The 13,310-nt window shown below is 43.9% G+C and overlaps 1 protein-coding gene across 11 annotated transcripts in view; it reads left to right on the forward strand.

Annotated features, from left to right (window-relative positions):
• Positions 1 to 13,310, forward strand: part of YEATS2 (YEATS domain containing 2) — a 135,224-nt gene that overhangs the window by 102,602 nt on the left and 19,312 nt on the right. For all 11 annotated transcript variants that reach the window (XR_004032354.1, XM_030822878.1, XM_030822879.1 and 8 more), the window contains 2 exons: positions 5,636 to 5,812; positions 11,912 to 12,095. Coding sequence is in view for 10 of the 11 variants with exons in the window: in XM_030822878.1 (XP_030678738.1) it covers positions 5,636 to 5,812; positions 11,912 to 12,095 (361 nt within the window). In the remaining variant the exon portion in view is untranslated. The remainder of the gene's footprint in view (positions 1 to 5,635; positions 5,813 to 11,911; positions 12,096 to 13,310) is intronic.

The following is a 13,310-nucleotide window of genomic DNA, read 5'->3' on the forward strand; positions in this document are numbered from 1 at the left end:
GATGATTTAGCTGTTAATACAAAATGACAATTTTATTAGGGTTCTCCAGAGAAACAGAATATAATATATATAGATATTAAGAGGAAATTTATTACGGGAATTGGCTCTTGTGATTATGGAGACCAAGGACTCCCACGACATGCTGTTAGTAGGCTGGAGATCAGGAAAGCCAGTGGTGTGATTCAGTCTGACTACAAAGGCCTGAGAACTGATGGGCATGGGAGTGAGGGGCACACTGGCATTAAGTCCTGGAGTCTGAAGGCCTGAGAACCAGGAGCACTGATGTCTAAGGGTAGGAGAAGATTGATGTCTCAGCTTAAGAAGAGAGAGAGAGAATTCGCCCATTGTCCGCCTTTTTGTTCTATTCAGGTCCTTGACAGATTGGATGATGTCTGCCCACGTTGGCGAGGGCGGATCTTCTTTACTCTGTCTACTGATTCAAATGCTGGTCTCTTCCAGAAATAATATTTTACCAGGTACCTGGGCATCCCTCAGCCCACTCAAGTTGACATAAAATTAACCATCACAACAGTACTTCGTATTAAAACCTATGGAAACAACCCAAACCAGGCTCAAGAAAATTCAAAGCTTTAAATGCTTTTTCCTTTTAGCCCCGCATCCTTTAAGATATAACAAAGTAATGCATAGATCATAAGTGTACCATTCAGTGAGTTTTGACAAATTTATATACTCATGCAACCACTATCACAATCATGATATAGGATAGTTCTATCACTCTTAAAACATTCCCTGGGCCAGGCACCGTGGCTCATGCCTGTAATCCCAGTACCTTGCAGGGCTGAGGCAGGAGGATCACTTGAGCCCAGGAATTTGAGACCAGCCTGGGTGACATAGGGACACCTCGTCTCTACCAAAAAAAAAAAAAAAAAAAAAAAATCTGGGTCTGGTGGCTCACACCTGTAATCCCAGCACTTTGGGAGGCCGAGGCGGGTGGATCATGAGGTTAAGAGATCGAGGCCATCCTGGCCAGCATGGTGAAACTGTCTCTACTAAAAATACAAAAATTAGCTGGGCCTGGTGGCGTGCACCTGTAGTCCCAGCTACTCTGGAGGCTGAGGCAGGAGAATTGCTTAAACCCGGGAGGCGGAGGTTGCAGTGAGCCGAAATTGCGCCACTGCACTCCAGCCTCGCGACAGAATAAAACTCTGTCTCAAAAAAAAAAAAAAACTACCTGGGCCATGGTGGCACATATCTGTGGTCCCAGCCATTCAGGAGGCTGAGGTGGGAGGATGGCTTGAGCCTTTGAAGTTGAGGCTACACTGAGCCATGATGGTGCCACTGCTCTCCAGCCTGGGCGATACAGCAACACCCTGTCTTAAGAAAAAAAAAAAAAATTTTTTTTTCTATCACCATTTTTCTGTTTCTTTCACCATAGATTAGCTTTTGTCTTTCTTGAACTTCCTATCAGTGGAATTATATAGTATGTAGTCTTTTATATAAGTCTAGCTTCTGTTATTCAACGTAAAGTTTCTAAGATTTATCTATATGTGTGTCAATAATTTATTCTTTTTTGTTCTTGAGTTATTCTTTCTTCTTTTTTTTTTTTTTTTTAGATGAAGTCTCGCTCTTGTCCTCCAGGGTGGAGTACAATGGCGCGATCTCGTCTCACTGCAGCCTCTGCCTCCTGGGTTCAAGGGATTATCCTGCCTCAGCCTCCTGAGTTGGGATTACAGGCACCTGCCACCACGCCTGGCTAATTTTTGTATTTTTAGTAGAGACGGGGTTTCACCATGTTGGCCAGGCTGGTCTTAAACTCCTGACCCTCAGGTGATCTGCCTGCCTAGGCCTCCCAAAGTGCTGGCATTACAGGCGTGAGCCACCGCGCCCTGCGAGTTGTTCTATTTTTGTTTGTTTTTTGTTGTTGTTGTGGTTTTTGTTTTTTTGTTTTTGTTTTTTGTTTTTTTTTTGAGACAGAGTTTTGTTCTTGTTGCCCAGGCTGGAATGCAATGGTGTGATCTCAGCTCCCTGCAACCTCCACCTCCCGAGTTCAAGTGATTCTCCTGCCTCAGCCTTCCGAGTAACTGAAATTATAGGCGCCCACTACCACGCCTGTCTACTTTTTGTATTTTTAGTAGAGATGGGGTTTCACTATATTGGCCAGGCTCGTCTTGAACTCCTAACTTCAGGTGATCCACACGCCTCGGCCTCCCAGAGTGCTGGGATTACAGGTGTGAGCCACCGTGCCTGGCCAGAGTTATTCTATTTTTGTTCCGTGACTCCACTTTCCTGTTGATGGACTTTTGGATTATTTCTGTTTGTTGTTGTTGTTGTTTGTCTTTTGCTGTCATGAATAAAACTGTAAACATTCTTATACAGATATTTTTGTGCAGGACAGCCTGATCATAGGGTAGATATATGTTTATAAGAAACTGACAAATGGTTTAGTAAAATGGTTGTACTGTTTGACTATCCCAGAGTAATATGAGGAAGTTTGATTTGCTCTACATCCTCACCAACACGGAGGATTGTCATTCTTTTTAATTTTAGCCATTGTTGTGAGTGCAAAGTCATATCTCATTGTGGTCTTTATTTGCATAAAGCTCAAATGCAAATTATGCCATGGCTATTACTTGTGGAATCTAGTCATAACTTTTTCAGATACTGCTAGCTGTGTGACCCTGGTAAATTAATCTCTTCATCTCTAAGACAGGACTGAAACCTACCCTATACAGTTAGTGAAAATAATGACTTGTGATGACATAAGATATGTACAAGTGCTTTCTGTTCTTCCTGGCACATAGTAAGATCTCAGAAACTGATAAATGGTGTCTACTTGTGGAGTGCATTAATTTGGGACACTGAGCAGTCACTTAGACCAGATTTCGGCAAACCATAGCCAAGGCTTCCTGTTTGCGTTGTTGCTGCTGTGTTTTATAATTTCAACTTTTATTTTAGATTCAGGGGGTACATATGCAGGTTTGTTACATGCGTATATTGCATGATGCTGAGGCTTGGGGCATGATTGATCTTGTCACCCAGGGAGTGAGCATCATACCCAATAGTTAGTTTTTTAACCCTTCCCTCCCTGCCCCGTGTCATAGTCCTCAGTCTCTATTGTGGCCATCTTTGTGTCCACATTTACCCAATGATTAGCTCCCACTTGTAAGTGAGAACATGTAGCCTTTGGTTTTCTGTCCTGCATTCATTCACTTAGGATAATATTGGCCTCCAGCTGCATCTGTGTTGCTTCAAAAGAAATGATTTCTTACCTTTTCATGGCTGTGTGGTATTTGATGGTGTATCCAGTCCACTGCTGAAGGGTACCTAGGTTGATTCCATGCTATTGTGAATAGTGCAGTGATGGACATAGGGATGCATATGTCTTTTTAGTAGAATGATTTATTTTCTTTTGGATATATGCACATGGATTGCTGAGTCATATGGTAGTTCTGTTTCAAGTTTTTTGTTTTGTTTTTGAGACGGGATCTCACACTGTCACCCAGGCTGGAGTGCAGCACCCTCGACCTCCTGGGCTCAAGCAGTTCTCCCATCCCAACCTCCCAAGTAGTTAGGACTACAGTCCTGTGCCACCATGGCCAGCTAATTTTTAATTTTTGTAGTGACAGGGTCAAGGTTGCCCAGGCTGGTCTTGAACTCCTGGGCTGAAGTGGCCTCCCAAAGTGCTGGGATCACAGGCTTGAGCCACTGCACCTAACCTTTGTTTTCTGTTGAGAAATCTCCAAACTGCTTTCCATGGTGGCTGACCTAACTTGCATTCCTACCCACAGTGTATAGGGCTTTCCTTTTCTCTACAGCCTATATCTGGTGTAAGATGATATTGTGGTTTTGATTTGCATTTCTCTGGTGATTAGTGATATGGAGCATTTTTTCATGTTTGTTGGCTACTTGTGTATCTTCTTTTGGAGAAATGTCTGTTCATGTCTTTTGCCCACTTTTTAATGAGGTTTATTTATAATGAGGTTTATTTATAATGAGGTTTATTTATTTGCTTGTTAAATTAGGTTCCTTATAGATTCTTGATACTAGACCTTTGTCGGATGCATGGTTTATGAATCTTTTCTCCCATTCTGTAGGTTGTCTCTACTCTGTTGATAGTTTCTTTTGCTGTGCAGAAGCTCTTTAGTTTGATTAGGTCCCACTGGGTTTTCCTTTTTGTTGTGATTGTTGTTGATGCTTCCTGTTTTTTGTAAGTAACATTTTCTTAGAACACAGCCACACTGATTTCATGCTGTAATCACAGAGCCGAGGAGTTGCAACAGAGGTCCTGTGGCCTGCAAAGCCAAAATTGCTTACTCTTGCCATTAAAAAAAAAAAAAAAGGCCGGGCGCAATGGGTCACGCCTGTAATCCCAGCACTTTGGGAGGCTGAGACAGGCGGATCACCTGAGGTCAGGAGTTTGAGACCGGCCTGGCCAACATGGAGAAACCTTGTCTCTACTAAAAGTACAAAATTAGTCAGGCGTGGTGGCGCATGCCTGTAATTGCAGCTACTCGGGAGGCTGAGGCAGGAGAATCGCTTGGACCCGGGAGGCAGAGGTTGCGTTGAGCCAAGATCGCACCATTGCACTCCAGCCTGAGCAAAAGAGCAAAACTCTGTCTCAAAAAAAAAAAAAAAAAGTTTGTTGAGCCTTTATTTAGACTACTGAGACTGTCATTTATAATTTGTATCCGGCCTGGGCAATATAGTGGTGACCCTGTCTCTAAAAATCATTTTCTGGTTTTAAATTAACCAGGTGTTTGGCTGGGCGTGGCAGCTCCTACCTGTAATCCCAGCATTTTGGGAGGCCAAGGTGGGCAGATAACGAGGTCAAGAGAGATTGAGACCATCCTGGCCAACATGGTGAAACCCCATCTCTACTAAAAATACAAAAATTAGTGGGGCGTGATGGCGCGTGCCTGTAGTCCTAGCTACTCAGGAGGCTGAGGCAGGAAAATCGCTTGCACCCGGGAGGCAGAGGTTGCAGTGAGCCAAGATTACGCCACTGCACTCCAGCCTGGGCGACAGAGCGAGACTCTGTCTCAAAAAAAAAAAAAAAAAATTAGCCAGGTGTGGCATGTACCTGTAATCCCAGCTACTTGAAAGGCTGGGGCAGGAGGATCACTTGAGCCCAGGAGTTCGAGGCTGCAGTGAGCTATGATTGTGCCACTGCACTCCAGCCTAGGTGACAGAGCAAGACCCTGTCTCTCAAAAAATAAAATAAAATAAAAAATATGTAATTTGTAAATGGTTCTCCAGTACTAAAATGCTAAGCCTATATCTAATTTAGAAGACCATTAACCTTACCCATTTAAATCTGGCCCCATCTAGGGTTGATTTTCATGTTTAAAGATTATACATACATTTAAGAGCACGTTGTAATCAATTGTTTTGAAAACAAGTGACCTGTTATCTTTGAAGATACTGCTGCCAAATAGTAACTTGTAAATGCATTAGTTTACTTGTTCTATACTGGGGTAAAGGGATATTTATAGGTGAAAGGTCATAAAATTTGGAGCGTGTTAGAAAGGTGCGTAAACACCTCATGTAGGTTCGATTGGTAAGACTGTCTTGGATATTCTCCAAGTCTTGGGGCGTATCTCAACTGTCAGTAAGGAATGAGTTATGTCTATTATCCAAGGCAACATGATTATTTCTGCCCATTTTGTTTCTGCAGGCAGCCCACGGAGGACAGGCATCTCTGATGAAAATATCCGATAGCACCTTGAAGACTGTGCCAGCCACCTCACAGCTCTCAAAGCCTGGGACCACAATGCTGAGAGTAGCAGGAGGGGTTATCACAACTGCCACTTCCCCAGCTGTGGCCCTCTCAGCAAATGGTCCTGCACAACAGGTGAGAAATAGCATGTCAGTAGAGAATCCTAATGAGACATGAAAGTGGTATAGATACAAGGAAGATGTCCAGCAGGCACACCAGTGGACCTTTTAAAAATACTCAACTGTTGCTTTTTTTTTTTTTAAAGAAATATTCACATACTATAAAAGTCCCCATTTTGTATATACAGTTCAGTAGTGCTTGTCATTCACATGGTTGTGCAACTGTCATTACCATCATCTAATCCCAGAACGTTTTATCATCCCAAAAAGAAGGACCCATCAGCAGTCACTCCCATTCTGCCCTTCTGTAGTTCTAGGCGACTGCTGACCTACTTTATTTGGATTTGCCTATTTTAGACATTTCATATAAAGGGAGTCATATAACATGCCCTTTTGGGTCTGCTTCTGATGCTTAGCATGACTTTGCAGAGTTCATCCACGTTGTGGCTTGCATCAATACTCCTTTTCATGGCTGGATAATACTCAGTTTGATGGATATACCATATTTTCTTTATCCATTCATCAGTTGATGGACACTTGGATTATTTTCTACTTTTTGACTGTTGTGAATAATGCTGCAGTGAATATTTGTGTACAGGTTTTTGTACAAACACGTTTTTATTTCTCTTGGCTGTATACCTAGGGATGGAATTGCTGGATTATATGGTAACTTTTTTTTTTGTTTTTGGAGATGGAGTCTTGCTCTGTCGCCAGGCTGGAGTGCAGTGGCGAGATCTTGGCTCACTGCAACCTCCATCTCCCGGGTTCAAGCGATTCCCATGCCTCAGCCTCCCAAGTAGCTGGGACTATAGGCACACACCACCACGTCGAGCTAATTTTTTGTATTTTAGTAGAGATGGGGTTTCACCATGTTGGCCAGAATGGCTTCAATCTCCTGACCTCGTGATCCACCTGCCTCAGCCTCCCAAAGTGCTGGGATTACAGGCGTGAGCCACTGCGCCTGGCCTATGGTAACTCTTTTTAATGAGGAACTGCTAAACTGTTTTCCCAAGTGGCTACATCATTTTAGATTCCCACCAGCAATATACAAGGGTTCCAGTTTTTCCACAAACTCACCCAAACTTGTTCTTGTCCTTTTTTTTTTTATTATGGCCATTGTAGTGGGTGTAAACTAGTATCTCATTGTGATTTTGATTTGCAATTCCCTGATAGTTAATGATATTGAGCATCTTTTCATGTATTTATTGGCTATTTGCATATCTTTTATCCATGTACATCCTTTGCCCATTTTTTAGTTGGTTGTCTTTTAATCATTGAGGTGTAGGAGTACTTTATATATTCTAGATATGTCTCTTAACAGATTTACAAAAATTTTCTCGCGCTCTGAGCTGTCTTTTCACTTTCTTGATAGTATTTTTTTTTTTTTTTTTTTAACAGAGTTTAAAAGAGCCTCAGTTTATTTGCTTATTCTTGGACAGGATGTATTGGGGAATGGAGGTCATAATTTTCTTTTTTTTTTTTTTTTTTTTAATTTTTTTTGCACACAAAACAATAAACATTTTCTAAAAATACATACAAACAAAAAGATGCGTATCAAACATATTAGGAAGGTTGCACATGGGAAGTCGGGGAATAGAAATGGGGGGTGGGAATTAAAATAAATGAGAGAGGGACTTTATATGGATCAGTGATAATAACTCAATCCTCTATTTGACAAAGAAGAAGGAGAAGGAAGAGGAAGAAAAAGAAAGTGGGATAAAGGATCAGAAAAGGAGGAAAATAGAAAAAATTAGAGTATGACTCCAGGGTAGACCTGTTTTGTTGTCACTGAGTTGGTTGGTTGGTTTGTCTGTTGTATTTTTCATGTTTCGCCATGTTGGCCAGACTGGTCTCGAACTCCTAGCCTGAAGTGATCAACCCGCCTCGGCCCCCCAGAGTGCCGGGCCCCCCAGAGTGCCGGGACCACAGGCGTGAGCCACCACGTCCAGCCCCCACGTTGCTTCTGGCCTCTGTGGTAGACCTCCCAGACGGGGCGGTCGGGCAGAGGCGCTCCCCACATCCCAGACGGGGCGGCCGGGCAGAGGTGCTCCTCATTTCTTCCCAGACGGGGCGGCCGGGCAGAGGCGCTCCCCACATCCCAGACGGGGCGGCCGGGCAGAGGCGCTCCTCACTTCCCAGACAGGGCGACCCGGCAGAGATGCTCCTCACTTCTTCCCAGACGGGGGCAGCCGGGCAGAGGCGCTCCTAACTTCTTCCCAGACGGGGGCGGCCGGGCAGAGGCGCTCCACACTTCCCAGACGATGGGTGGCCGGGCAGAGGTGCTCCTCACTTCCCAGACGATGGGGCGGCCGGGCAGAGGTGCTCCTCACTTCCCAGACGATGGGTGGCCGGGCAGAGGCGCTCCTCACTTCCCAGACGATGGGTGGCCGGGCAGAGGCGCTCCTCACTTCCCAGGCGATGGGTGGCCGGGCAGAGGGGCTCCTCACTTCCCAGACGGGGTGGCCGGGCAGAGGCGCTCCTCACTTCTTCCCAGACGGGGCGGGCCAGGCCAGGCAGAGGCGCTCCTCACTTCCCAGATGATGGGTGGCCGGGCAGAGGCGCTCCTCACTTCCCAGACGATGGGTGGCCGGGCAGAGGCCCTCCTCACCTCCCAGACGATGGGTGGCCGGGCAGAGGCGCTCCTCACCTCCCAGACGGGGCGGCGGCCGGGCAGGGGCTGCAATCCCAGCACCCTGGTAGGCCAAGGCAGGCGGCTGGGAGGCGGAGGTTGCCGTGAGCCAAGACCACGCCACCGCACTCCAGCCCGGGTGAGCGAGACTCCGTCTGCAGTCCCAGCACCTCGGGAGGCGGGCAGAGCACTCGGGGTCAGGAGCTGGAGAGCAGCGTGGCCAAGATGGCGAAACCGCGCCTGCAGGGAAAGGAGAAAAAGCAGGCGGCGCACGCCGGCAGTCACAGGGAGTCCGCAGTGCCGAGTAGATTGCAGCCTGGGCCTCAGAGGGGAAAGAAAGGAAGGAGGGAGGGAGGGAGGGAGGGAGGGAAGGAAGGAAGCTCTTGATAGTATTGAACCACAAAAGTTTTAAATTAGTTTTTCATTCCTTTTTAAAATTTTTAAATTAGGCTGGGTGCGGTGGGAGGCCAAGGAGGGCGGATCATAAGGTCAGGAGATCAAACCATCCTGGCTAACAAGGTGAAACCCCCGTCTCTACTAAAAATACAAAAAAAAAATTAGCCGGGCGTAGTGGCAGGCGCCTGTAGTCCCAGCTACTCAGGAGGCTGAGGCAGGAGAATGGCATGAACCCAGAAGGCAGAGCTTGCAGTGAACCGAGATTGCACCACTCCACGCCAGCCTGGATGACAGAGCAAGACTCCATCTCAAAAAAAAAAAAAAATTAAATTATTATGGGTACATAATCAATGTGGATCTTCACAGGGTACATGTGATGTTTTGATGCAGGCATACAATGCATAATAATCGCATCAGGGTAATTGGGTTATCTATCACCCTAAGCATTTATCTTTTTTTTAAACCAATTGTACTCTTTGTGACTATAAAATATATAAGAAATTATTGTGAATTTTGGTCATCCTGTTGTGCTATCAAATACTAGATCTTACTCATCCCTTCTAACTATATTTTTGTACCCATTAACCATCCCCACTCCCTCCCTCCCTGCTGCTGGCCTTCCGACCTTCTGGTAACCACCATTCTTCTCTCTGTCTTCATGGGTTCAGTTGTTTTAATTGTTAGCTCTCACGTGAGTGAGAACATGTGAAGTCTATCTTTCTGTGCCTGGCTTATTTCACTTAACATAATGTCCTCCAGTTCTATCCATGTTGCACATGACAGGATTTCATTCTTTCTTATAGCTGAATAATATTGCATTGTGTATATGTACCACATTTTCTTTATCGCTCACCTGGTGATGGACCCTTAGGTTGATTCCAAATCTTGGCTGTTGTGAATAGTGCTGTAATAAACATGGGAGTGCAGACGTCTCTTCGTATACTCATTTCTTTTGTTTTGGGTATATACCTAGCAGTGGGATGTGGATCATATGGTAGTTCTATTTTCAGTTTTTTGAGGACCCTCTGTACTGTTCTCTGTCGTGGTTGTACTAACTTACATTCCCACCAGCAGTGTACGAGGGTTCCCTCTTCTCCACATCCTCACCAGCCTTTTGGATGATAGCCATTTTAACTGGGTGGGATGCTTTCTCACTGTAGTTTTGATTTGTGTTTCTCTGACAATTAATGATGTTGAGAATTTTTTTTATATGCCCGTTGGGCCATTTATGTGTCGTCTTTTGAGAAATGTCTGTTCAGATCTTTTGCCCATTTTCAAATGAGATTGTTTGGCTTTTTTCTATAGTTGTTTGAGCTTCTTATATATTCTGATTATTAATCCCTTGTCAGATGTGTATGTAGTTTGCCAGTATTTCTTCCCATTCTGTGGGTTGTCTCTTTGTTGATTGTTTTCTTTGCTGTGCAGAAGCTTTTTAACTTGATGTGATCCCATTTATACATTTTTGTTTTGGTTGCCTGTACTTTTGAGGTACTACTCAGGAAATCTTTGCCCAAACCAATGTCCTGGAGAGTTTCCCTAATGTTTTCTTGTAGTAGTTTCATAGTTTGATGTCTTAGATTTAACTCTTTAATCCATTTTGATTGCGTGGTGAGAGCTAGGGGTCTAATTTCATTCTTCTGCGTAAAGATACCCAGTTTTCCCAGCACAAGTCTTTAATAAACTCCCAACTTACCTATTTTTCTTTCATTGCTTTTTCTTTTGATGTCACATCTGAGAAACCATTGCCTAATCCAAAGCCACAAAATTCAAGCCTATGTTTTCTTCCAAGTTTTATACATTTAGCTCTTATAATTAGGTTTCAGATTCATTCAAGTTATTTATTTATTTATTTGAGATGGAGTCTCGCTCTGTCACCCAGGCTGGAGTAGTGCAGTGGCATGATGTCGGCTCACTGCAACCTCTGCCTCCCGGATGCAAGCGATTCTTCTGCCTCAGCCTCCCGAGTAGCTGAGACTACAGGCACCCACCACCACGCCCAGCTAATTTTTTTTTTTTTTTTTTGTATTTTTCGTAGAGATGGGGTTTCACCGTGTTAGCCAGGATGGTCTTGCTCTCCTGACCTCATGATCCACCCACTTTGGCCTCCCAAAGTACTGGGATTACAGGCATGAGCCACTGCGCCTGGCCGCTCGAGTTAATTTTTGTACATGGTGTGAGGTAGACACCAAACTTTATTCTTTTTTGTGTAAATATCCAGTTGGCCTAGAAACAGTTGTTGAAAAACCATCTCTCAGTCGTCTTGGAAGCCCACAGACTTGAATGATGTGGCTTGACTTCTCAAGCTTCATCTCCTGCAGCTGCTGCTTCTCCGCCTGTGCCTCTTCACAGGTGATACCACTCTGCTTTGCAGCTTCTTGAACATACAATGTTCTTTCATGCCTCACCAACTTTCTACATACTCTCCTCTGCCAAGAAACACTGTCATTTCTCCCTTTCTCTGTCTTAAATCTGGAAGATTCCTCTGAAGTGCCTAATGTTTTACCTGAAGCTTTTTCCTGTACCCTCCTGTTTCTGTTCCTAGGCAGAAGCAGTGCCTTTCTTCTTGGTTGTGTTGGTGACATTTGCCTGTGCTTGCCATAGCATCATCATACTTAGGTGACTGTTCCTTGGTCGCTTTTCTCTCAGAGCCTTAGCACTTAACCATTATGCCGGCCATGTAGTAGATGTTGGTTGAATGAAGTGACAGACTTTTAAAACATTGTCATGTGTTCTTAATAAAGCTCATTTTTAGTCCATGTGTATATTCTGTGAATATGTCCTCCTAGTTTTTTGGTGATGAAGTTGCCTTTTATAAAGGGATATAATAGGTGGTGAATTTTAAAAAGATGATGACCGTATGATACTTCCTTGTTTTAAATTTTTTTAATTTTCTTGGTCCATGAAATGGAAAAGTATAGGAACCACTGAACTAGAGAAGTAATCTTTTTTAAAGGGTATGGCATTTACTAAGTAATCACTAACACCCAATAGATGATATTTAGTGTGTGTGCTGTGTGGCCATCACCGCTGTCACTCAGTCACTCTGCTTTCTTCCTGAACTGTGTTGTTTCTGGCCCCATGGGTGAGCAGTCTGAGGGAATGGCTCCCGTGTCTTCATCTACGGTCAGTTCTGTGACGAAAACTTCTGGGCAGCCGCAAGTGTGTGTGAGCCAGACCACCGTGGGAACCTGCAAGGCCGCCACCCCCACCGTCGTCAGTGCCACGTCCCTCGTGTCCACACCAAACCCCATCTCTGGGAAAGCCACGGTATCTGGTGAGTTGCATTGTGATATTATTTCTCTCTCTTTTCTCTCATAGGGCTAGAATATTTTTGGAGGATCTTTTTTGTTTGTTTGTTTGAGATAGCATCTCACTCTGTCGCCCAAGCTAGAGTGCAGTATCACAATCTCGACTCACTGCAACCTCTGCCTTCCAGGCTCAAGCCGTCCTCCCACCTCAGCCTCTTGAGTATCTGGGACCACAGGCACATGTCACCACACCCAGCTAATTTTTTGTGTTTTTGGTAGAGATGGGGTTTCACCATGTTGCCCAGGCTGGTCTTGAACTCCTGAGCTCAAGCGATCCACCCACCTCAGTCTCCCAAAGTGCTGGGATTACAGGCATGAACCACTGTGCCCAGCTATTTTTTGGAGGGTCTTAAGCAATATTTTGTATAGTAAATTGTTAAAAGTAATTAACCCAGCAGCATTTTCTGAACAGCTGCTTTTTAGATGAATTATTTTTATTTAAAAATCTACATGTCAGATTTTGTCTGAGACTTTATCATTTGAAAGTTACTATTTGAATTTTTGAATGATATAATAAACGCTTAGCCATGCAGAACCCTACTGGGTATTTTAGCTTTTTTTATAACGTAATTTTGTGGAGAGCCAAGAGTTTGCTTTCCTTAAAGTACTCATTTCTTTTTTCCTATAATCAATGTTGAATAGAATTCACTATAAAACGTATACCTTTCTTTGCTTTCATAAACAAAGTATATAAAATACATCTTAGCCTTGATGACTCCAGGTCATAATTTTTAACATTAGTTATTATCTTGGCTAGTGTTAGAGTGATAGGCTGGAGATCCAGTAAGAGCTATGGTGTCTTTGTGCCTGCACTAGAGGGCCTCAGAAAAGTGTACCTTTTGCTTCTGAGTAACAGAGAGCACACATCCTGAGACCAGATTGCCTAAGTTGAAGTGATTTGCTTCAGTTTCTCAGCTGTAAATGAGACTGATAATAATACCTACTTCATAAGGTTGAGAGGTTTAAATGAGTTTGTAACGTATCAGTGCTTAGAATACTGTCTGGTGTGTAGTGGCCATTATATAAACAATTGCCACTGCCATTATCATGTGTGACCATTTTTGTTGTTAGTCCATAATCCTTTATCTGCAATTCTAAAATCCCAAAAGCTGTGAAAACCAAAGATTTAATTTTTTTAAATTTTACTTTAAGTTCTGGGATACATGTGCAGAACGTCCAGG

Source organism: Nomascus leucogenys, chromosome 11 (genome assembly GCF_006542625.1).
Source record: "Nomascus leucogenys isolate Asia chromosome 11, Asia_NLE_v1, whole genome shotgun sequence".
Classification (NCBI taxonomy): Eukaryota; Metazoa; Chordata; class Mammalia; order Primates; family Hylobatidae; genus Nomascus; species Nomascus leucogenys.